General features: G+C 37.0%; 1 protein-coding gene across 6 annotated transcripts in view; it reads left to right on the top strand.

Moving 5' to 3' along the window:
- The window catches only part of arhgap32b (Rho GTPase activating protein 32b), a 106,305-nt gene that overhangs the window by 37,983 nt on the left and 40,921 nt on the right, over positions 1-27,401 (top strand). For 4 of the 6 annotated variants that reach the window (XM_051878920.1, XM_051878919.1, XM_051878921.1 and 1 more), the window contains exons 2-5: positions 235-348; positions 11,906-12,014; positions 13,937-14,028; positions 14,149-14,233. In XM_051878920.1, the coding sequence (XP_051734880.1) occupies positions 260-348; positions 11,906-12,014; positions 13,937-14,028; positions 14,149-14,233 (375 nt within the window). In that variant the 5' untranslated portion in view covers positions 235-259. Of the gene's footprint in view, positions 1-234; positions 349-550; positions 665-11,905; positions 12,015-13,936; positions 14,029-14,148; positions 14,234-27,401 lie in introns of those variants that run through there. The other 2 variants (XM_051878922.1, XM_051878923.1) reach the window with 2 other exon arrangements.

Raw genomic sequence — 27,401 nt, 5'->3', positions numbered from 1 at the left:
ATCAGAGATTTGTCTAGGTTTCTGCTATCTTCCAGAGACACACAATCTTACTGTTGTCTTCTCTCCTCTGCTTGTTTTACACTCACATTTGCCCTGTCTATGTTGTTTCGTCTCTCATTTCTGACTCTGTACTGACTCTACATTTTTTTTTTTTTTTTTTTTTTATTCTCTCTCCCTTGCTCTCATTCTCTCCCTCCCTGCCTCTCTCTCGCGCTCTCTCTCTCTCTCTGGCAGGCTGCTCCTGCAGTGAGTCAGTATCATGGAGGCTGGCAGTGGGGCTGCTGCAGTGGTGGGAAGTGCAGCTCTTGGACTGCTCGGAGCCACAGGAAGTCATGACATCTCTGACAGGTAAGACTCACTGTCTTTCCTCATCAGACCTCCACAGGGTCTTCTATCTCACCTGGGTTATTTTACTCGTTTAAGGTACCTGTTTGTTTCAACGTGTGTGTTGCGTTCTTGCTCCTGTGTGAGTGTTTGCGTCCCTGCCTCAGCATGCCCTTTGCTTCCCTGCTGTTTCATTCATAACTGTAGAGGTTATTTCTGTGTGCAGCGTGTGTGCGCAGCGAAGGCTTGGGCACGTACATCCTATTCCTCTCCAGGGGCTTGAGGAGAAATGTCAGAAGTGCGAGCTCTAGGAGGTACACGCAGATGCAGCAGAAACAACGTAAGCTAAAGATTTTAGGGACTTGCGTTTATATATCTAACATATTATATGAATAGCCACATCACCAAGCTGCTAGAACTGGTAAATACCCAAAATGAGGTCATTAATTACTTCGGAATAATGTCATTCCTCTCATGCCATCATTAAAGCCCAAATTTTGCAGTCAGATAACTGTATGAAAATCCACGATGCTGAGTAGTAAAGCTGTGGCAGCCAATAAAAAGCTTTGCAACGCCAGTACACTCCCACCCACCCACTCTCACGGCTGTGCTCTGAGCGCAAGTCACATGATCTGCAGCACTCACGAGAGCTTGCATGCTTTGGCTTCCTCTCTGAAATTCTGCCCTAAATCCCTCTGCCATCACCTTCCCGCCAATGGTTTTGGGCTCTGCTGCGATTGTCCTGAGTTTTGAGGATTATTGTCCAGCCATTTTAGACCTCAGCCTCACTTGAACTCAGTCCAAATCTGGTATGCCGAGGGTTGCCATGGCAGCCACAGCTTAGCATATATTAAATATTAGCACAACATCAGCGAAAGAAGGCAAGGTAAAGGACAAGGGGAGGCAGCATGTTCTCTCAGCTGTTGTGGAAAGCATTCAGATTTGGTGGTCATTTTCATACACACCCATGCTTATGATTCATAGTCACTAGGGGAAATGCTTAAGCTGTGCTGAGGCTTTGCTTTCACAGTCCCTGGTACTCTGATGGCCTAGAGCACTGCAGTCCTTCAGTATGCTGTCCTGCCGCTGCACTGCATGCGTATCTTAAATAAGCAGCCTCTAGAGTAGGACTCTGACATTGAACAGCCTCCAGCTTGGCAAGTAGTTTGCTTTTTAAAGTGCAGAACAGTCTGTAAAGAGTATGCAGTAGTTAATTTTGATGGCTAAACTTTGTTACCTTTCTAATCGACGGCATCTAGGTTGCTGTGCAAGACCTCTGAAGTAGATCAGATGGTCGCGTGGCTATTTACTTGCCATTTAAGAGACTGTTATTATCCAAAGCGGCTTATTGTGTGCTGATTGCAGGGCCAGTCTGCCCTAGGCAACTTGGAGGTTTAGTGCCTCACTCAAGGGCACTAAAGTGATAAAATGGGTTTGTGATCTTGGTCTGCTTGGATTTTTAAACCACTACCTTAATCCTTAATCATTAGGTCACTGTTTCCATGTAAGGCTCATTTTCACCCATCTCAACACCTTACTGCTAAAGTGATTGCAGGTTAAGTTGTAGTTTTGAAGTATATCTTTTTTCTTTTTTTTTCCTCGTGCAAATGCTATTTGTGAGAGATTGATACTGATAAGCAGTTAATCGTGTAGTTGTAACTTATGCGTTTTTATTTTAGCTTTCATAAATGTGACAAGCCATTTATTGATTGTTTGTTAACGCTGTACAATAAGGTTGTAGAATTCTAATGTCAGTTAATGGATTAGTTGTCATAACCTAACAATAAAAAATAATTTGTACAGTTACCCTTGCTTAATATTAATTTCTAAATACACTGTTCACTATTGTTTATTATCTTATGTAATATATAGTTATTGTTCAGTAATGAAAGTTAAATATTAAATTTTATAATGAATTTATTTATATAATATATATATATATATATATATATATATATATATATATATATATATATATGTATATATATATATATATATATATGTATACTACTGTAGTAGGGCCCCATTTTATTTTTTCCCAAATTCCGTTTATATATAATATAATATAATATAATATAATTTTTTTTTTTTTTTTTTCTCCATTTAAATTTTTCTGGATTCCTTTTTTTTTTTTTTTTGTCAAACAAAGTGCTGCACAACAGAGTGTTACTGTTAATTAAAATATGGAAGAAAAATTGTGATTATTCCTTAAAGTTTTAATAATAATTTATTATTATTATTATTATAAGTGTTAGTATTATTATTGCATTGAGACATAGCTAAATTCTACTGTACACCAGTAATATATTTCTGTCACAATTTCTTTAAATTAAACCAAACTTTTATTTTGATGGGTTGCTGTGATAAACTTTGAGTTTCTGTGTGTTTGATATGACAATAGTTTTTTTTTTTCTCAAATGAAACGGTAAATGCTCCTGAAGTGACTCTCAGAGCGGCTCTGGAGATGAAGTGCATGCATTCATGTCCTCATATAGTGAGGCGGCAGAGGATGAAAACGTGTGCTTCAGTGTGTGTGGTAAATGAAACCACACGTCTCCGCCATTCATTCACACAGAGACACGCAGAACATGCAGGATTCATATTTAAATAGTCTTTTTGTGGTCTAATATTCACAGACACTAGTCTATATCGTGATTTGATTTAAGTGTACTGACCTACTTTTTATTTATTCATTCATCAATAATTTGACAAATTCTGTGATATTCCACGTTATACAGTAAATTACGTTTTTATGACTGGATTCCGCTATTCCATCGCCGGAAATCATATGGTTGTACTTAAACAGTACTTGAATCATATTGTTGTATTATGAACTACCAGTACTGCATCACTGAACAATAACACAATATATATTTTATATATTCTTTGGCTCATATGAATGTTTACAACCTTACTGTACAGTGTAACCAATAGTTATTCGATCAATGAAATCAGATTTCCATTTCATCTGAATGTTTTTGTGTTTTGTAACTGCAAGTTAATCAGTGGGTCGTTAGTCTGCAATGGTAGTGCTGCATGCTTACAGCCAGTGAAGACAATGCAATACAAAGACATGTCTATTTATTGTCTCTCTATATTACTCTGTTATTGTCTGTGAATTTTTATTTATTTATTTTTATATATATATAAATCGCATTCAGTTCAGACTGCAAATTCACAACTTGGGTAAAATATAATTTCTTTTGATGTGGTACTGTAGATTAATAGCGGAACAGGAAAAATGATTGATTGATTTATTTATTGAGTGCTCTGTTAGACAAGCCACACAGATTTGCTTTTTGTGTTCATTAAAATAAACTGAAATAAAATAGACCAGAATCTTCTCGTGTCATTGATCGGGTAATACTGAGCAAACAGCGAAGAGCTCTCTGCTTCCTAAAATATTGCATGCTGACAGAGTGCATATCTATCAGCATTTTTCTGTCAGTTGACAATTTGTTCATCCTCACAGTGACGAAGCATTCCTGCAGGACTTGCCCCTGCTTGAAACACAGCACTGGTTGTAAAGTGCTCTGTTTCAAGCATTTTGTCATTATTAATCAGTCTCATGTTGTCACAAACCTGTTCATATAAAACAAAACTAGAATTGTAAGTGAACTTTATCTCTTTTCCATAGACCAAAATCACCAAAAAACAATGCCATAAAGTGGCCTGACAGTAGCTTTGTGTGGAGATTTATTTACTGATTGTGATGCACCAGTCCTCCAGTGGACCATCATTTAATTTCTCCAGAATCCCTTTTCAGGATCGAAGAGTTACAGAAACATATGGTCTTTGTCGTCGATTTCAGTGCCAATAGCCTTTCATGTTAAAGTGTCATGAACCCAAGTTTAGCCTGGTTGTTCACACCCCTGAGTTGAAAAAGTCTTAAGAAATGGGCATGTAAAGCTGTGGAAAATGGGAGAGTAGAGGGTGGGAAAAGGGGAGTAGACAACTAATAAAACAGACCTGCAGCATGCTCATTGTAGAGACATATGAATATTAAAATATGATCATGGAGGAAAACCCCCCACAAAAAACAGTGTTGAGGGCACCTTGATGCATTTTAAAAGTATAACCCTATATGACAACAAACTCCAAAGAACGAGGGAGAAACGCGAAGAACATTTAAAAGGTCTAATAATATTTTCAGTGCTTTTACAAGCACTACAGTCTCTGAACAAATGACACATGTCAGTTTAACACAAAAGAATAAAGACATAGTTATTTTTTGTCCAGTTTTCTTTGAATTTTCGGTCTACTTCATTGTCTTGTGTATCAGAATAATTCCTCATGTCATCGCATTCATGATCAGATGTATGGCTGTATCAGTGTGATTAATTTGCATATATATTTAATTTGAAAGAAGACGTGATAAAATATATGCACATGCACGGTGCTGGTTCTTGTTTAGAGCACTAGAGTATGTGAAATATCTCCATAACTTGAAACACTCTTACTACAGTCCGTATTAAATGATATTTGATCTCCGTTGCAAGCGTTGTTAAACTCATCGCTGTGTTCCGCGCAGAAACCACTCTCATGCGCACTTTGAATGTTGTAACATGTTGTTTGAAATCTCCACTGTAATGTGATCTCATGCTTAATACAGCACAGTGATTGGGTTAAAAGAGTTCATTCTCATGAATAAATGCAGAGAAGAGCTCAGAAGCGGATGACATAGATTCGTGCCTCTCCAGCCCCAGCAGCCAATCACACACTGCAGATACACGCTTCTACATCAGATTCCGTGACATTGCTTCGACTTTGCTTTTCAACCCGGAAGAACCAAATTGCTCAGAAAAATGCAAAAAATAACCAATTTCCACTTCTTGATTAAATTTATGAGTGTTTCTAGTGTTTTTAGTGATATGCAGCCTGTACATATCTGTTCACATATCAAAAAATGTGTTTTGGGGTCTCATGACCCTCTAAAAACCATTTCATTTTAGTGAGCTTAATAGGAAAGTGTTACTCTGTGTGGGCTGGTTTGACTTGCATTACTTCACTGACACTCTGCCACTAGAGTTATACTAGAAAACAAGCTAACTAATGAAAATGGTTTACAGTAATTTGTTTTAAATAACATTAAAACCAAGCATGAATTTCTAACAGGAAAAATGCTGCATCTAGTGAACAAACAGGAAAATGGTAGTGCTGTTAAAGGTCAAATACATGACATCCAGTCAAATGACCTCTTCTTTTGCTGTCAAAACTGACTGCATCCACACAAGTAGCGTGATTGTGATGCTGACTTGTCAAAGTGCACTACATTACTGCCCTTCTCGACAATGTTAAAGTGGGGTTTGAAGAACAAATATAGACAGATCGATTTAAGACTCAAACTCTATTCAATGCAGAAACATACCCTTTGTGAGTTCTTGTTTTTAATGTTGATAAATTATACGGGCAAAAATAGGCAGTTTTTCCTAAATATCCACACGATTGCAAATGTTACTGATTTTGAAGAGTTCAACAAACAAAAATATTATAATATTAAGTGACGTACATTTTAAACACAGTTTTGTCAACATTGTTTGCTCTACTATGCAATGAAATAATAGTTCCAATAGAAGCCACAGCAGAACTGTTGTGCATCTCCAAGCAACACACAGCGGAGTTTAGTTAGTGAACAAATCTGCTGCTTTGAACGATTTGGGAGAGTCAATAATTGAAATATACATTCATAAATACAGCCACTTGCTTCGTTGCTTCGTTACTTCGTTACAATGACTCGATGACTCCCTCATTAAGACAGTGACTTCCTGCCACCTATTAGCGGTTTTAGTTTACTAATTGAAAGTATCACTTCATTTTTTTACCATTTCATATTTCTCTATTGAACATTTTTTTTTAATATAAATTATCTCATAACATTATTTATGCCATTGTAATTACATGCATGCAGTGTAAAGATGGCTTTTGTTGATAATGATTTAATTTGATTGAAATTATTGATTTAGTTTAATTTAATTTATAAAGGTAGTCTAAGAGAGGGGGTGCGCAGAAGGATGTTAAATGCCTTAGGGGGTACGCCACTCTAAAAACCACTGCCTTGGGGGGTCTGTGGAGCAGACAGTGTGAGACCTGCTTTAACATTTTGAAGTCTCTGGTGCTCGCTCAAGCAGGATCTTCAGAAGAGGAGCTCTGATGCATAATCTTTTCTCGTTATTTTGCCCTCTCTTTTTCATTCTATAATCTGCATTAATGATTTGCTGACTCTGAATAGAGGTGCTTTTGTGATTTATGAAGGCCCAGCATGAACTGCAGTGGCCTCCAGGAGTTAATGACTTCCATTGGGATGTGATGAGGATATTGTGACAAAACACAATGGCGGACACTCCGTCTTGACCTAACAAACATCATTCTACACAGACTGTATTATGTCATCAGGATTCAAGCCAGAATGGTAGCCATATTCAAAGTTCTTGCTGTTTTTTTTTTGTTTGTTTGTTTGTTTGTTTGTTTGTTTTTTCTTGAAAAAATATGCTAATTTTGAGATTAAATCTGGGGAATTGAGTTTTGTAATTTGAAAAATTTTAATGCGACTAAATAGGACTCGTGACAAATAAAAATGCATTACATTTTTCATCAGATATTGTTTCATTAAAGCGTGTGCCAGTTTTTTCTATTCAGAAACAAATTACAGTTATGACATGGCTTTTTAGTGAGTCAGTCAAAAAGATTCATAAAAACCATTTCAAACTCTCTTCTTAGCAAGTGGTTTGAATCATCTCAGTTAGTGAATCATTCAGAACCATTGCAGAGTTCACAGTTGACCTCACTGAATCGTCATTTTGTTCATGAATGCTATTAAAAAGAAAAATGATATTCTATAAAAAATTCAAATATTAAATGAAAGATTTTATTGGTTATAATTTAACATGTGAAGTCCATTAGGTGTCTATTACTTAATGAAGCACTTTTCAAATAGCACCTTATCAACCTGGGGTGCGTTTCCCCAAACCATCGTTAGCTAACTAACATCGCAAGTTCCGTCGTTACTAACATAGTTCAACAATTTGGTGTTTTCCAAAACCATAGTTCAAACAAACATTTGCAAACTGCATCGCAAACTTGTGTGGTCGGAACGACGGCTCTCCAGCTGTGGTTGGAAGTATAGTTTCTTGTTTTTATTAAATGTGAACTTAATAAATCGTTATCTTGAGCAAAATAAGCAAGCTGACATTAAGTACAATGTATATCTTTTGTTTTGAATATATACAAATGTCATTTACATATTTTAGTTTGTCAAGAGATTTTAAGCACCGTTTTTGAAGAGTGCGCATATGCGTACGTGCTCTAGTACGTAAGAACGAGCCTATGATTGAATGTGGAAATAAAGCAAAATAACTGAGAAAAATGAGAACTAGTCCTCAGATGCCATTTCTGCAGTTTATAGCAAAAAATCTTGCATTAATTCGATATCAAACAGATTTATTTAAAGAAGTTGTACGGGAAACGCACCCCTGGTCTGCAGTTAGTCAACTAAAGTCATTTATCTTCTAAATATTTCATTTTAGGAGCCGATGTCTCCTGTCCAGCTCTGGAAAAACTGTGTATTGTCAAATTGTCAGTACCTGACAGTATGCTTGTATCTGCTGTTAAAAGCATAATCAGATTAGCTAAAATATTATATACAATATAATAAACACACTGGGAGTTATTTTTGAATAGCAAGACTAATTCTGTAGAAATCTTCAGAGCTTACTGCGAAGTTCTGCAGATGCAGATTCTTTGTGTGCCTGCCATTTAGCATATCTCTCTAACCTCACCCCAGAATACCCTGCTCATCTCCACATGTACGTGATGGAATCGCCTGCTCCATCACACCATGCCTCATTGAGCGCTCTTGTTCCATGAGTGATTCACTAACCAAAATACACACAGGCCCGTGGCCGCTGCACATTGTAGTTGAAGCAAATGAATTTCATGTTATTGATTAAGCACTGCAGTTGGTTGCACCTGGATCAGTGAAGAATCCTGGCAGCAGTGTCATAATGCAGCACACTGTTGCTTTCTGGACATCCTTCATCCTGGTGATTATGGATGAAAACTCTGCTGTGTCAGAACTGCATGGGGGATGACAGTTTGAGGTCATCAACGTATGGATAACCCAACCTCCTCTATTCCCCTTCGAAGTGCTGGATCTGTGTTCATGTGAGCTTGAAACTGACAGCAAGAGGGAGAAGGAGAGAGATCTGACATGTATGTACACTACAAAAACCTGGATGAATCCTCCATGCTGTTTTGAAGCATACACTGCACAAAATCATTTAATCTTTATTTTCAGCTTATTTTCCAGTAGCAATACTGTATCTAAACATCCATAAAATAAAATCAGTTTGCTTGGACTAAAACTGTGTGCAGTATTAAGACTTGTTTTTAGAGAGCAAGTTTAAAGGGTTAGTTCACCCAAAAATGAAAATTCTGTCATTTATTACTCACACTCATGCCGTTCCATACCCGTAAGACCTTCGTAAATCTTTGGAACGCAAATTGAGATATTTTTGTTGAAATCCAATGGCTCGGTGAGGCCTGCATAGGGAGCAATGACATTTCCTCTCTCAAGATCCATAAAGGTACTAAAAACATATTTAAATCAGTTCATGTGAGTACAGTGGTTCAATATTAATATTATAAAGTGACGAGAATATTTTTGGTGCACCAAAAAAAAACAAAATAATGACTTGTATAGTGATGGCCGATTTCAAAACACTGCTTCAGGAAGCTTCGGAGCATAATGAATCAGCGTATCGAATCATGATTCAGATCGCGTGTCAAACCGCAAAACTGCTGAAATCACGTGACTTTGGCGCTCCGAATCGCTGATTCGACACGCTGATTCATTATGCTCCGAAGCTTCCTGAAGCAGTGTTTTGAAATGGATCTTGGATGGATCATTAATGGATCTTGAGAGAGGAAATGTCATTGCTGGCTATGGAGGCCTCACGGAGCCATCGAATTCGATGCAAAAACACTTAATTTGTGTTCCAAAGATTAACGAAGGTCTTACGGGTGTAAAACTGCACGAGGGTGAGTAATAAATGACATTATTTTCATTTTTGGGTGAACTAACCCTTTAATTTTCTCACCCTATTGATTTTTTTTTTTTTTTTTTCTTCTTCTTTCTTTCTTGTTTTAAACAGAATTCTGCTAGTTTTGCTTTTCAAGTGAATTGATCTCATTGTAAGTGTGTTTAGATATTAGTAGACTGGAAAATAAGACTAAAATACTGATTAACGGCATTTTCACACCAGGCATTTGTTTAGAAACTTCGTGCATTTTCTCCCTTAGTTCGGTTCGTTTAGGCATATATGATTTAGGCTCTAATGTGCACCAAAACATGTAAGACAAAAGACGAATAAGACAACATGTGTTATAAAAAAAGCAGGAGTATCTAATTCCTGTGAGTGAGCACATTAGTTATCGCACTTGAAAACCAAAAAGCACCTTTTCATCTTAAAATGTTGTATGCTGTGCCAACGAAGCCTTGATTCCCGCTCTAACTGCATTATAAATTTCACCGGCCACTTTTAAGTACTAAAAACCGAACTTTCGTAATTCTTCGTTGCTTCGAGGCCATTTGAGTATACTGAACTTACTGTCACGATCAAGAAACCAGTTTGAGATGATTTGAGCTTGGTGACATGGCACGTTATCCTTCTGGAAGTCGCCATCAGAAGATGGGTCCACTGTGGTTGTAAAGCGATGGACATGGTCAGCAACAATACTCAGTAGGCTGTGCCGCTTAAACAATGCTTAATTGGTAAAAGGGCCCAAAGTATGCCAAGAAAATACCCCCCACACCATTACACTACCACCAGCCTGAACCATTGATACAAGGCAGGATGGATCCATACTTTCATGTTGTTTACGCCGTATTCTGACCCTACAAACTGAATGTCACAGCAGAAATCGAGACTCATCAGACTAGGCGACATTTTTCCAATCTTCCATTGTCCAAGTTTGGTGAGCCTGTGAAAATTGTAGCCTCAGTTTCCTGTTCTTAGCTGATAGGAGTGGCACCCTGTGTGGTCTTCTTCTGCTGTGCTTCAAGGTTCGATGTATTTTGGATTCAGAGATGCTTTTCTGCATACCTCGGTTATGAGTTATTTGAATTACTATTGCCCTTCTATCAGCTCAAACCAGTCTGGCTATTTTCCGCTGACTTCTGGCATCAACAAGGCATTTTTACCCGCAGAACTTTACCCACAGTACTGCCGCTCACTGGATATATATCAGTCATTTCTGAAATACTCAGATCAGCCCATCTGGCACCAACAACCATGCCACATTCAAAGTCACTTAAATCACCTTTCTTCTCCATTCTGATGCTCAATTTGAACTTCAGCAGATCGTCTTGACCATGTCTACATACTTAAATGGAGTCACTGCCATGTGATTTGGCTGATTAGATATTTGCCTGGCTTATTGTCAGAAACTAAATGAATGTCAGATGAACGAGAATGATTTTAAATAGCACTCATGTCTGTACATTGCTCCCTGTCAGCAAATCATCTCGAGCACCTTCCCCATCCCCGGCACATCCCTTATGGCGAAAACCATTTTCACTGTGCTCCATAAATCAACATAATTAAAGGTATTACAAGGAAGCAAACAGTGTCATTAATTTAGCCCAGATTTGTGTGGTGGTGTTAAGTTCTTGTTTATTGTAAAATGTCAAAATATATAGTAAAATACAGACACACTCTCACAGTTAATGACACTTGCTGTATGTACTGTTGTGCTGTAAACTGCAGGATCACATATTAAACTTCAACGCAAGTGTTTCTGTTGATAAATAAACATTTAAAGCCATTTTCCAGGTCATCCAGAATGGTTTAATCAATATCGAATAACTTTTATGTAATTCGTTCCATGTCTTTTTATGGAAACAATTTTCTGTTCTGTCAGAACATCCCCCACTTTGGAAAGTGTAACTGTACCACTGACCGCGCTGCACTTTTCATCTCTGAACAGCGGTGGTTTGTCATTTTGCCTATGTGAGACAAGCCAGACTGCTACTTTGTCTCTCCCACCCTCTCATTAATCAGGTTTGGAAGGAAATAATATCTTTGCTTTCTTTCATATCACCCTTTGGACCATATGACTTTTTCTGTTTATTTTTTTATTTTTTTTTTTTTTTTAAGTAAATCAACAGCACCAACTTTTCTAGACTGCAGGCGTTTTCCAACGAAAACAGAAGATCCCCTTGACTTAAATTGGCAGATATCCCTACATGCTGTTGTAGGGATCTCACTTTGATTCCCTGCTGTGTATGCTGGATAATAATTTTTCCCTTTCGTGTCACTGTGATTAGTTTCGACATCTTGCCTAATTGAAATGATGCTGCCATTAACACCTCTGTGAAGGATGGGATGTTCTAATTCACCACCTTACATAGAGGACGTGTCACTTTTGCTGTCACACTGCCTATCTGATATTCCACTCAGCTTTGCTGTCGTAACTCTCAAAGGCAGGCACAAAAGCAGGCTATATCCTTTTAGTTTACAGGCTATCACATTGACCCTGACCTCTTCTCTTTCTATATATCCCATCCCATTCCCTCTCCCCTCAGGGGCCTGAGACCTGGACGGCACCCGGAAGAAGACGATATCGTGCCAGAGCTTGCCAGAAGCATCCACCCCCGAGAGCGACCTGACTGGGAGGAAACCATCAGCGCAATGGTGAGGAGCCAAGTACTCGCAGTCTCGCACAAATTCAACAACTCCCTCCCACACCCTACGTTTACAATTCCAGTAGTAAAGAGAGCAGATAGCATACCCTGAAGCTGTGAAAATTAAAGACTGACCGGTTATTGCTAATAGGGACAATATCACAACTGTCATTTCTGAAGGATGATTGTATTTTTTTGTGGATGCTTGATTCTTTTATGTAAGACCCATATTAGTGCCGTAGACTGACATACATTATTACCTGTGCGTGGGAACATGCTCTTGTCACATGCCTGGAGAGGGATAATGTAGATCTGGTCATTATAAAGCAGACACAAAGCAGAATTATTTATATAATTCATGAATAATGAAACAAAAGAATGAATGGTCATGAAATGTAGATTTGAGTTTTATTGAGAATTATTTTATGTAAGAAGGAGACTGCAGAGTGATATGAGAGGAAACCGGTTGCCTGGGGTTTAATGGTCAGTAATACACTTTAGTGATCATTATGTAAAACATTCTAAAAATACGGTCATTTTTAATCAATTTATTGCTTGCATGCTGAATAAAATTATTAATTTCTTTAAAAAAATAAAATCTTACAGACTCCCAAACCTTTGAACTGTAGTGTTTCATTAAAATAACAACAAAGTCAAAATTTAATTTCCATATATTTATTTGCTGGGTAGTCATGTTAATATAGTAGTGTTTAGCCATGGCATTTTTCTATCAAATTTGGAAAGCATAATGCAGTCAGTTGTTCATTACTGTAAATTATACCCCTGTCATGAAGCAGCTAACACATCATCGGACTCTTTTGCAATGAGTGCCGACATATCTCAGAAGTCCCCCGATTGCAGAATGGAGTATTCCAGAGAGCAGTGTAGTAATAGCTGACTGTATTTCGCTGCTTTGATGATCTACACCATCTATGATGTTCTTTCCACAGCCTTTGTTCAATCCTGAGTTAGTTGAATTCATGATTATTTCACCAGCACTGACATACTTGCATTCAGCTGTGCTGATAAAAAAACATGTCTCCATGGCAACCTGACTGTTGGCTGATGTTGTTTTGAGCACAAACAGATTAGCGAAGACATATCAAGGGAATCACCATGTATCTTCTCACTCTTATGGTGAATTAATTTAATGCTCTTTGGCTCAGTTTTATACCATTGTGTACCAGGGTATTAATTTAACTAGTTAATTGTACAGTCAAGGTCATCAAGCTCCAGTCGCTGTTGTCTTTTCACTGTCGTGACCTAGTTTCGCTGTCACTTGTAGTGAAGTGAGACTGTGATGATCAACAGACTGGGTGTTACAAATAATGAAACGGAACTAGATTTGGACCAGCCCCAGTCGAGCTTTCACACCATGTTTTACACCAGCAGAAACTGGTCTGTTCAGCCGCATGGCTCATTTGAAGGCTGCATGGTCAAGAGACTTTTAATAAGCCTGTTTCTGGCTTCTAAGAGCCACACTTTCAAAGCATAATTCATATTTCATGGGCGTTCTGAATCACTAGCTTGTTTTGGTTGGCCTTGCCAGATGACTCATTTCTCTCAGATCTGTCATTTGGCTAGGCACTGTAAAGACTGGCAACAGAGTTTTATAAAGCATACCAGCTGTCAAAAGATTTAGAGGCATGGCGCACTGTAAACCACAGTTCAGGGTCATTCAGCTTTTTGGCATATTTGTTTAACGTGTCTTTGACCCTGTTGTAGCTTTCTCTTCCTGTCCATTACTCAGCAGATCTGTTGTATAGTGCCTACAGGTACTCAGTGGCATTAAATGATATTCTTATTATTATACAGTGTTCTGCACTGTAAGGATGGCACTGTGTGAGAGGGATTTGTGTCAGGTTCTCTCTCTTTTTTTTTTTTTTTTTTTTTTTTTTTTAAGCTGATCACATGCTGATCTTTCTTTTTTAGGCACGGAGTGCTGAAGTTCCAGAGCTGACCTCTGAGCCCCTCATGCGCTCCTGCAGCAGCACCGCCAGTATGAAGGTGAAGAATGTCAAAAAGTAAGTTTCTGCAAAATGTTGTTTGACTGTATTGGCAGGCATTATTATTCATGTTCACTTGCCAACTATCCCTCATGTTTCCAATAGCTCAGTATTAAACTCGACTTGTGATCTTTTCAGGCTCTCGTTCACCAAGGGCCACTTCCCAAAGTTAGCCGAATGTGCCCACTTCCACTATGAAAATGTTGACTTTGGGACAATACAGGTAAGTTCTTAAGCCTTTTAATAACTGTAAACCAGCTTTAACTACAGAGTGGCTCTCAGTGACCGGACTTGAAAGGGACAGTGTTGAAAATGAGGCAGAGGGGGAGATTTAAATTCTATTGTGCATGCTTATAATGCTTAAATTCTTAAATTCTTAAATTCTATTGTATGCAATAAAATGTCAAGGGTGTGCAGATGGCACCAAAGTGCCACAGCTGGGAGAGGAACAGCAGCGTGTCTCTAATGCAAGGCTCCAGGGAATTGAAAAGCAAGGATCAATGTGATATAACATCCCTCTCAAACCTACAGCAGCAGTAGCACTCGTGCAGATGACTATTTCCTCTGCTTGGGCTGGGCATCGCCAACTACTTCACCATACATCTCGATACATACGTCAAGATTCAATTGTCGCCTTGCCTTTAACAATTTGGCTCTTGTCAAAGTTGCTCAGATCTTTATTCCTGCCCCTTTCTCCTGCATCCAACGCCTTGATTACAAGAACTGATTGTTTGCTTACCATTTAATCTACCCAGAACTTAATATGTGGCCTGGTTAGGAGATGATCAACAATATTCTATTTGCTTCGCCTGTGACTGGTCATAATGTTTTAGCTCATCAGTTAATGTATTTTTCACCATCATAAAAATTCACACTGATGTAAGTTTAGTAACGGCTAAACACAAATAGACCAAAATGTGGCAGATGGGTGGCCTCATTTTTAACAAAATTAAAAATGAGGCCACCCATCAGCCCCATCTAAGGTGTCGAAGAGTGCATTGGATTTTAGAGAAGCTAATGATTTTGCTCGTAATCATGTTCAAATAATCCATGCTAATAAACAGAAGTCTTTCATATATAATAAAAATGAGGGTGTTTTTTCCAGTGTAAGTTTCCATTTAAAAGTGGTTTACACTTCTAAAAATGTATTTCAAGCTCCTTGCATTCTGTTCCATTCTGTTGAGCTCTATCTAGCTTTAAGAACCATGAAAATGAACCCTGAATCATACTGAATAAAAATTCTTATTGTTCAGTGAACTGGCTGTGATCAAAACAAATGAACATGACAAATTGAAAGTATGTAATTATATTTAGCAATTCATAAAATCGCTGCTTATTTAACACTGAAAAAATGCAGGCAAAGGGTTCCTGATAAAGATGAACTGGCAAGCAATTTAATAGGATAAGCAAAATTTCTATGAATACTGCTTTCTATCGGTTTCAAAAGCCTATCTACACATAAGTATACTTTAAGGGGGGGTGTGGTTGTGAAGCATATGACTTGTGAAACATATGACTCATGAAGCATATGACTTGTGTCCCATGAGAAAAAGGGTGGAAACCACTAGGTTAGAGGAGTGTGACAGTTTAGGTCAGAACTGTGCGTGATGACTTTCAGTGTGAGGCAGTAACAGAGCTCAACACTCTGGAGGGGATTAGAGGGCATTCACAGGACACGTTTTTCCTTTCAACAAACCGATAGACAGGGTGTTTTTTAAAGAACTATTTTTAACCTGACTACATTTTAGAACATGACGCTTATGATGCTAGATGCTATAAAAGAAGAAAGAAAGAAAAACAGTGAGCCCATAATGCCCGATATTCCCGTTCCTACTTGCAACATCTTTTGATGTGGGAAAGAAATCTTTACTTATCTGTACTTCAGACTTGGTGAATAGATTCTGCTTCTTCGCAGTGTCTTTTCAGAATTGCTGTTCCCTTTCACATGTATTACATTTCTCATTAAAAACTGTATCAAGGCTCAGTGAAAGCCTAAAAGGATTGGTGGGAATGCTGAATAGCGCCTTGTTGTGTAGGGACAGGAGGTGGGGTGGTGCGACAGTGTCGGAGATCTCTGTGCTTCTGTGTTTGGGATTAAGGGTATAATGGAGCGCTCACAGAATGAGAAAATAGATTGGCATGGTGTCGAGGGCCAGACAATTGGGAGGGAATGAAGCAGTGGTTTCTTCAGGGGGCCTTCACACTGAATAGTAATCCTGCTTTTGGAGGAATTGCCCTGGGAAAGCCGAAATATGAGACAGCTATTTTGCATTCACATGTTGCAGTGTCGACATTTCTGCATTGCTGTTTATAGATTATTGTCATTCTAGCGTTGTGTAAACCAAACCATCATGTAGGTGCAGCAGGTTGTAGCCCGCACTGGCGTCCAGTAGAGGGCGGCAGCTCCTTTCTTTTATCGTCCCAGTTTGCAGCCTGTGCAGCAGGGTACCATGGCGACAATGAAGAACATCAATAATTCTCTTTACTCTGCTACATAATCGTGGTTTATGCACAAAACACAATTAAATCCGGAGAAGTCCGTTACAGCCCTGAATGGATGAGCTTGCGGTTGTACGACAGCAGCTGGCAAGGATACATCAGCAATGTTTGCTGAGTTCCTACCAGAGGCATGTCATCCTTCTGCTGGTGATTTATGAATGGTTTGTAATTACAGGCAGATCACTGACGATACTCCCAAAAGAGCAGCAGAATGAGTGGATTTCTTGGCATTCAGAAATGGCTCCAGAGAAACACTGTTGTCTACAAATCTTATACTGAATGCTTTGCCATGAACTTGATTTAGTTAATTAAGGATGCATGATATATTAGTACCATATAGGTTATCATTGATAATCATTAAAAGAATGTATTGGTATTGGCTGATTTGAGAGATGTATTTGTGTGTGCTCATTTTGCTTATTTTTACATTGAGTATGACAAATTAATGTAAACATAATATCTGATGCACAATATACACTACTATTCAAAAGTTTGGGGTTGGTAAGATTTTTGTTTTTGCTAACCAAGGCTACATTTATTTGGTCAGAACTACAGTAAAGACCAGTAATATTGTGAAATATTATTTCAATTTAAAGTTAATTTTCTATTTTAATAATTTTAAAATAGAATGCAGCCATTACTCCAGTTTTTCAGAAATCATTCTAATATGCTAAAGAAACATTTTGGTAACACTTTACAGTTTCATTAGTTAACATTAGATAATATAATGTCCACTCTTAACAGAAAACATGATTTTTGTGATCTCATGCATGCACGTATTATTGCACATCATGTGAAGAAAATTTTGTATATGCCTATTATATTTTAAATTACAGTACTGGTCAAAAGATTTTCATCAAGCCTGCATTTATTTGATCAAAAATACAGAAAAAACTGCAATATTGTGAAATATTATTACAATTTAAAATAAGGGTTTTCTATTTTAATATACTTTAATCTTTACTTTAATATACTTATTTCTGTGATGCAAAGCTGCATTTTCAGAATATGCAGGATTCATATTTAAACAGTCTTTTTGTGGTTTAATATTCACAGACACTATCGCAATTAAAATGAACTTAAGAATAAAAAAAAAAAGGTAACACTTTAGAATAAGGTTCATTAGTTAACATTAACTACATTAGTTAACATGAACTAATAATGAACTGCACTTCTACAGCATTTATTAATCTTTGTTAATGTTCATTTCAACATTTACTAATACATTATTAAAATGTTGTTAACATTAATGCACTGTAACCTACCATTAACAAACAATGAACTGTATTTTCATTAATGTTAATGAAGATTAGTAAACACAGTAACAAATGTATTGCCCATGGTTAGTTCATGTTAGTTAATACATTAACTAATGTTTAACTAATGAACCTTATTGTAAAGTGTTACCAAAAAAACTTACCATTCACAATCATCAGCTTGATCAAGTTGATCCTTGAAAAGTTGTGCTCTTCCTCTGAGGTAATTTCTTCCAGAATTATTCCTCACCTGCGTCTCAAAACGATGTACATCTGACTATGTACGTCAATCTGACTAAGCTTGATGAGTTTTTTTCGAGTTGATGTGGGCATTGTTGACTCTGTTTGCATGGATCACCCCAGAATTTGCATTTGAATGCTGCACGCTGTCCGGGGGCGTGGCCGCATTAGCGGATAATGAGGTGACTTGCGAACGACAGACATCTCTCGTTTCAAACAGATTACATAAACAGACAATATTTGTTTTCGATTTTGACTTACATTATTCAAAACCTGACATTTTATCGTTTCTTTAGACATATGTCTCATGTTTGTGTGATAAGAATTCTCTAAGTTATAGTTCATTTTCTAACGACTATCAGAATGGACTTCATTGAGAAAGAGACTACAGATTGTGCATCATGTTAGTTTTCTTTATTTTGCAAAAAGCACATCATTTGTTTTTACTGTGAGTGTACACAAATAAAAGAAGACATTTCACAGTTTTGAATGATGTATAACTCTTATTTGTAAGTCCAAAATTGACAGTATTTTGAGTCCCTTTCACATTAGTAAGAAAAAAAAACAGAGGTGGTATCGCCGACGCGACTGCCGACCCCTGAGAGTTAACTACTTTAGTTAACATGAAGTAAGAATGAACAATTCTACTTTTTCTTCTACTTCATTTATTAATCTTAGTTAATGTTAATTTATGTAACATTTACTAATACATTTTTAAAATCAAAGTTGTATTTGTTAACATTAGTTAACGCGCTGTGAACTAACATGAACAAACAATGAACGACTATTTTTATTAACTTACATTAACAAAGATTAATAAAAACTGTAACACATTTATTGCTCATTGTTAGTTGACGGTGGTCAAAACATTAACTAATGTTAACAAATGAGACCTTTTTGTAAAGTGTTACCAACCTTTCTTAAACATTTGTACAAAGTTTTATAGAAAGTTCAAAAACAGCATTTATTTGAATTGCAAATCATTTGTACCTAAATGCCTTTACTGTCACTTTTCAAATATCAATTTAATGCATCCTTGCTGAATTCATTATTTATTTATTTATTTATTTTTTTTTTAGTCTTACTGACCCCAAACTTGTGAATGGTACCATATAGTTTACCAGTTTTTGAAGCTGCCATTTGTTGTACTATTGTTGAAGCTGTTGCCCACATTAATGTGTGCCACTATGGGAGGGTTTCATGGCCTTCACTGCAAAACGTTTAGCAGTAATCACTGCATTGCTCACGTGGCATTAACCATTTTGCCTGTAGCATCACTCATTGATTTTACTGTTACATTGCTGTACATGCTCATACGACATTGCTTTTAGCAAAACTTTGTTTAGATTTTCTTAAATGCTTTTTTTTTTTTTTTTTTTTTGCCCTGTGTTTATGTTGCATGACATTTAAACAATTGCGGTTTAAAGCTCTGGAGGTGATTTTTGCATTTGATGTCTTAATTGTGCTGTTGGATATGGCCGCCAAGTGTATGTTGGTTTATTCTTGTACACAATGGAGGGCTTGTCTTCTTGATCCATTCATGGCCATTGCTCAGCCTTGTACTGCAACCGTGTGGTAACTGGCACCGTCCGCTAACCACAGCCAGTGGAAGACAAAAGTGCAACTTAGATTCAATTACAGATATGTCTTAAGTTCGCCAGCCGCTCGGAAATGTGTGTGGATGACACGTGTATGTTGTACCAGTGTTCTGAGACTGGTACCAGAGGAAATAGTTTCCATAGGCACCCCTCCCTACTAGTGAATGAGTGAGGGCAGTGGCCAAGTTTTTAGTGTGCCACTGTCCCTTCCCCCATTTTCTGCTCCAGGCTCATATACTGTAGCTACTCGGTATACTCTCTGGATATACGACCCCCCGACCCAGAGCATTTATTGGGTCGGGCCTGTGCCAGGGAATGTGCTCAATGCCCAGTATTTGCTGTGGTCCGTCGTGCATCTCTTTATAATGTATGCTTGTCTCAAATCAGTTCCACCTGCTCCTGTTTTAAAATATTAAAGTCTTTCATATTTTAGCTAGGAGTGCATGGTGTATTGATTTTATGGCAGTCATCGACTGATTTTGTTGAATTATTAGTATTTGATATTTAATTGTGCATGCTTATTTCCACTTGTTTACATTTAAATTTCTTCATCTTACACTCAGTTATTTAAGAAAAAAAAAATTTATTTGCAGGGCTCGACATTAACGCTTTTCCGGGACAAGTGAAATTTTTAAAGGGTCAAGAGAATTTTACGTGCCCGACCAGACAAGTAGCCTGATTTAAAATAACAAAAAAAAAAAAAAATAGGGAATCCCCAAAACGCGAGAATGATTCTGATTTTATTACGTTTAGTGTAAGTGGCGATTGATAGTGTATAACAATATACTGTGTGTATGTATGTATATATATATGTACTGACGGTAACAAGGTTGCACTGTTAAGGCTCACACAGAGTCTCAAGGAGAAATGGAAACAAAGAAGTGCGGCAGACACAAAGAAACTCAGTTAACACTGCAGTAACAGTTCAACAAAAATGCAACATATGATACATTTAACATACAACATATGATACAGTTAAGCAACATCACATGACCAAAAGTGTTGCTTTTCCTGAATACAATCACATTTGAAAAGGTGACACTGATTTCAAACAACAGCTAGTGGTTTTCCAAAGTTACTAGCCACCGATGATGATTACTAGCCACCGAGATGCACCGATTGACTGGTCAGTCTTACGTCTTTCTGATTCCGAGCCGATCCATTTTGCTTCCAGCGGCTCAGGCAATAACGTCAACTGTGCGTTCTCACTCTCTTTCTCTCGCCTCATTCGCTCCAGTTAAATAGTGCTTGTATTGCACAGAATTTTAGTAATTCCCGCAGGTTTCACGCTCACACCAAAAGCGCGCACAAGCCACTTGGTCTCAAACAGCTTGTGAGCCACAAGTACCAAAATGAGTGGCGTACTGTACTTAGTCAGATACATACAAAATTGTCAAAATGCCCGTCTTGGCGAGTATTCAGTTAAACAGTCAGTTTTGGAACGTTAAATAGTTGAGAAAGAGAACACATGTTGTGTAACCGTATTTTGGGTCCATGCATAAACTCTTAAAGTGACAGCAGCCTAATATTCCTGCTGCTGTCTGTCATGTTAATCAAAGAACAAAAGACAAAGAAAATCACTTTCTGCTCTTGACTGAATAAGTTTTACAACTTTAATTGTAAGCTGTATTTAATTTTTACAGTGAAGACTGTCCAGTATTATTTTACGTTTGATTACTTTAATTTCTGTAGTCTTTCTTCCCTGAATAAAAACCTATTTAACCTGAAAAACTTTTTTATAGTTATATTTATTCGTGCTGTTTTTTGCAATTTGTTTATTTGTACTTTTTTTTTTTTTTCATGAAAATAAAACTTTGTATTGAAGAAAAGTAGATTTTTGTTTGTATATGCTGTCAATTATAGTTCTTAGAAAATCGAAATCTGCAAAAATTAGTATTGGCAGATCAGACTTAAAAAAAAAAAAAAGAAGAAAAAAAACTGAATCAGCCAAGAAAATTGCAATCGGTGCATCTCTAGTATTTTCACTGGCCACAGTTTTGACATAGATACAGTGGGGAAAAATTGCCATATAGATATTTTTAATATTAATTAGGGGCAGCTTTATGTGCGTGCACTTTGGGTGTGAGCACAAAATCTGTGGGAAGGAGTAAAAGTTAGCACAATACACGCAATCCCACTCCAAAGTTTAAGCAAACAATAATCATTCAGAGCAAATAAAACGAGTGAGTGAGGGGAGACGAGTTTGTCTCAACTCTCAACATAACTCATTTCAAAGTGTAATGTCTTAATATTCTAATAGAATTTGATCAAATTTAAGATTTTGACAAGTTAATGGCCAATTTACTTGTCCAAATGACAAGCACATGACAAGGCTTAATGTCAAGTCCTGATTTTACAACACTGAAAATCTCAAAATCAGGATCAGTTTTTCATGCATTATAATGTTGCAATGCCTAAATGAACTTGTAGCACTTAAAATAATTTTAGTTTTTAGTGTTTTATTTTTTTATGCAAAATTGTTGTATTAGCTAATATCACATCGGCCATACGATGAAAATTATTATTCAGTAAAATACATTATATGCCAGAATTTGAAAATCATGCATCCTTACTTTTAGGGCTAAACAGTCCCTTGCTGGAAAAAAAACTTGGTCATACTAGCTAGTCAAGCAATCTAAGCTGTTTTCTGCAACAATGTCAACTAGCTTAGCCAGAACCAGGTCTACCAGCTGATCAGTCACCAAAACCAGCTAGGAACAGGTGAAAACCTGTTTTGACTAGCCTGACACATGTAAAACCAGCTACATGTAAAACCAGCTACCATCAGAAGCTGGATTTTTTTTTTTTTCTCTCTCTCTTCCTCTTAAATTTTGTCACCATGAGTTATGATACATCAATCTTGTGTGCTTCTCAACAGCAGGGCTCATCTTGTGCTATTCTCAGCTCTGTCTCGGGCTGTTTGAATTACCGTCCACAGCCTGACTATTATTATTTACCCTCTGTGTCTCTCTAGCAATCTATCTTCACATCTCTTAGTCATTTATAATGCCTGTGGAGAAAGTCAAATGCTCTTACCCCTCAGCTGGTACACATGACACATTTATTCCTGAGCTATTAGGCAGCCTGGAGCAGCGATCCAGCCTCTAACCCACAGGTCAGGCAAGCCAGTATGGTTGCTGTCACTGTTCAGCCATCACATTGACATGGGCACTTGCTTGTGCCCTCAATGTACATCTGGAGTGGAGTCACGTAGCGTAACAGCAAGTCCAGAGCACGACACTCTTTATCAAATCAGCTAGTTTAATAAGGAGTGGGTGGCAGTTGTGTTTGCAACTAAGGGCTCTTGAATGAACGGAATACTAAAACAAAACGTTCTTCTCATTCCTTCTTTTTCATTCCCACCACAGACCATGAAATCTTGAGTTCTCATCCTGCTTTGGACCGGTCAGCTGTTTATTTTTAGGGCAATATTGATGTGTTGATCAGCAACATCTGGTGCTAATGGGCAAGTTATAGGAAATAGCATCTGCTTTGTTAACATTGCTATCCAGATTTATGAGACTTAGGAAATGCTTTGTTTAATTCTGCCTCCTAGATGACTGAGTATCTATATTTTGTGTTCCAGCATAAAACTAATCTGTTCCAGGAGTTCATTTCCACACATGAATACTCCATCAGTTCAGTTCTTTGTTGTTTAATCCATGGCTCTCATTCCAATTTCTTCAGTGTCTGATATTTGTAGACACTCTTTCACTGAATACTCTTGTTTTGTTTCAACAGGCTTTTATGCATGCTGGCACACCTTGGCCTATCCTGTTTAATGGTAAATTTATTGCTTGCCACATTGTGAAGTACGTACCAGTCTTCTAGTATTGCACAAGTGCGGCAAAAGAGAATCCAAATCTCAGGGAGCATATACGTTGAAGCACAGGGAACAGCTGCATATAAATATCTCTTCGCATAAGGGTACAGTGTAATACAAATATGTTTTTGTAGGAATTCTTTTATGCTGTAATATAGTGAAAAAATTTTACTATTTAAAATCACTGCTTTATATTTTAACATGTAATTTATTCTTGTGATAGCCAAGCTGAATTTTTAGCAGCTATTACTCCGGTCTTCAGTGTCGTTCTAATATGCTGATTCGGTGCTCATTAAACTGTTGGAAACTGTTTACGGAAACTTAATAATTTTTTGGAAACCCCAGTAAAATGTATGTTAGTGTATATACTGTATAATGTGTGAATACATGTGAATGTGTAATATATATATAATTTGGTTTTTTTTTTTTTTTTTCCCAAACCAGTTCAGTGGAAATTCTGCCCTTAAACCGATTCTAAACATTTAATTGGCCATGTCAATCACAATAACGATTGCCTACACCCAACCCTGATCCCTAAACCTACCCGTCACTGTAACCTGAGCCAATGAAATTGGATGCAAGGCGGGGATTTCTGCTGAACCGTTTGGGGAAAAAAAAATTATGCAAATTATTCCACTCCCGCGGCATGCGGAGCTGAAGTGTGTGGACTCATTTTGGCTTCAACTATAAAGAACCCACTAAGGAGATCGACAAGAGTCAGTTGTTTGCAAAATAGGCCATGTTAAAATCCAAAACTCAGGAAATTGAATCTGAGAGCTCACTTAATATCCCGATGCCATCCGCGCTGCGTTCGAAAGAATATGTAGTATGTACTGCACGTTTTCCTCTCAGTAACAAAATAAACAAAAAACAAAAATGACAGCGGTGACAGCATAAAGCAAGCATCTGATCATAGCGATGTGGATATGTTTGCACCAGCTCTGTTCAGCACTTCAGTGAAGGCATGCTTATTTAAGTAGCACTTTATACATTAGACTGCTTTAAAGCAAGCAGATTTACAGTATTAAATATAAGACAAACAGACATTCAGTCATGAAATGGACTATGCACTAGTTGTTAAATAGTTTAGAAATTAAAAACTGCTATACTGTGAACCTTTAAACATATACACCTGAAGAATCCTGCAGTCACTTTACTATTTTCCCTTAGATTGCACAAAATAGTGATTAGTGATATATATATATATATATATATATATATATATATATATATATATATATATATATATATATATATATATATATATATATATATATATATATATATTATATATACAGGTGCTGGTCATATAATTAGAATATCATCAAAAAGTTCATTTTTTTATTATAAATTATTTTTAAAAATGAAACTTTCATATATTCTAGATTCCCTACATGTAAAGTAAAACATTTCAAAAGTTTTTTTTTTAAATTTTGATGATTAGAGCGTACAGCTCATGAAAGTCCAAAATCCAGTATTTCAAAATATTAGAATATTTCCTAAAATCAATCAAAAAATGGATTTGCAAAACAGAAAAGTTAAAGTTCTTTAAAGTATGTTCTTTTGTGCACTCAATACTTGATCGGCAGGACATATTACAGCAAATGACTTGCTCCTAGCACAAATTACTGCATCAGTGAAGTGTGGCATGGAAGTGATCAGCCTGTGGCACTGCTGAGGCACTATTGAGCCTTCAGATCATCTGTATATTGTTGGATCGACTGTTTCTCATCTTTCTCTTGAAAATATCCCATAGGTTCAGGTCAGGCATATTGGCTGGCCAATAAAGCACAGTAATATCATGGTCAGCAAACCACTTGGAAGTGGTTTTTGCACTGTGGGCAGGTGCTAAAGTCCTGCTGGAAAAGGAAATCAGCATCTCCATAAAGCTTGTCAGCAGATGGAAGCATAAAGTGCTTCAAAATCTCCTGGAAGATGGCTGCATTGACTTTGCACTTGATAAAACACAATGGACCAACACCAGCAGACGTCACACCCCCCCCAAATCATTATTGACTTCAGAAACTTCACACTAGACTTCAAGCAGTTTGGATTCTGTGCCTCTCCAGTCTTCCTTCAGACTCTGGGACCATGATTTCAACATGAAATGCAAAATTTACTTTTATCTGAAAAGAGGACTTTCGACCACTGTTCACTGTCCAGTTCTTTTTCTCCTTAGCCTAGGTAAGATGCTTCTGACATTGTCTCTGGTTCAGAAGTGGCTTGGTAGTCCTTTTCCTGAAGATGTCTGAGTGTGGTGACTCTTGATGTGCTGACTCCGGCTTCATTCTACTCATTGTGAAGCTCTCCCAAGTGTTTGAATCGGCTTTACTTGACAGTATTGTCAAGCTTGCGGTCATCCCTGTTGCTTGTGCACCTTTGCCTACCCAATTTCTTCCTTCCAGTCAACTTTGCATTTAATATGCTTTGATATTTCACTCTGTAAACAGCCACCCCATTCAGTAATGACCTTCTGTGACTTACTCTCTTTGTGGAGGGTGTCAATGATTGTCTCCTGGACCATTGCCAAGTCAGCAGTCTTCCCCATTAGTGTGGTTTCAAAAAACAAAAGATACCCGGATTTTATACTGTAGGGATGGTCATTTAATGAAACTCAAATGTAAATATTCTAATATTTTGAGATACTGGATTTTGGACTTTCATTAGCTGTACGCTCTAATCAACAAATTTACAAAAAAAAACTTTTGAAATGTTTTACTTTACATGTAGGGAATCTAGAATATATGAAAGTTTCATTTTTTAAAATAATTTACAATAAAAAAATGAACTTTTTCACGATATTCTAATTATATGACCAGCACCTGTACATATATATATATATATATATATATATATATATATATATATATATATATATATATATATATATATATATATATATATATATATATATATGCGTGTATATGTATATATAATATATATGTGTGTGTGTGTGTGTGTGTGTGTGTGTGTGTGTGTGTATATATACTGCATCCTACACACTAAGCAAAGGATATCTGTAGAAGTTCACTTTACTTGGCAAAACCTGTACATTTGGAGTGCCCTTCAACCTCACACACAAATAACACTTGAGTTGCAGTATGAATATACATCATACATATATACATAATTTAAATAAGCAGACTAAATTAGATAAATTGTTTAATATAATAATTTAATTATTACATATATATATATATATACACACATACACACACACACACACACACACACACACACACACATATTATATATATACATATATATATATATATATATATATATATATATATATATATATATACATATATACATATATATGTATATATATAATATGTATATATATAATATGTGTGTGTGTGTGTATATATATATGTAATAATTAAATTATTATATTAAACAATTTATCTAATTTAGTCTGCTTATTTAAATTATGTATATATGTATGATGTATATTCATACTGCAACTCAAGTGTTATTTGTGTGTGAGGTTGAAGGGCACTCCAAATGTACAGGTTTTGCCAAGTAAAGTGAACTTCTACAGATATCCTTTGCTTAGTGTGTAGGATGCAGTAAACACTGCGTAAAGACCCTGTGAAGCGGAATAGGCATTTAATATTTGGCAAGCTCTTCAATGTGAGATTTTGCATTAAAACATATAACTTTTGCAAGCTGGGCTTTTTATTCTTATTTGTAACTTTTTTTTTGCATAACTGTTGCCAAGTCAGCGTTGTGGATGCACAAACCCCATGACATCCCATGTGGCCTGCCCCTTTTTCCATCAGAGCATCTCAGACTGCAGTATGCGTATATGCCCAACCGTGTGCGCATGTGTGGCCACATAAATCATGTTAGTCAGTTGACCCCATGTATGCTTGTTAATGACAAAATGCCTCAGCTGGTGTTGTGGGGTAGATATTTCAGGAGGAAATGGCCTCTGAAGTAGACCTTGGAGGAGGGGATCTTGACTGTCCT

The sequence above is a fragment of the Ctenopharyngodon idella genome, chromosome 21 (assembly GCF_019924925.1).
Source record: "Ctenopharyngodon idella isolate HZGC_01 chromosome 21, HZGC01, whole genome shotgun sequence".
Taxonomy (NCBI): domain Eukaryota; kingdom Metazoa; phylum Chordata; class Actinopteri; order Cypriniformes; family Xenocyprididae; genus Ctenopharyngodon; species Ctenopharyngodon idella.
This window is presented reverse-complemented; position numbering and strand designations above follow the sequence as displayed.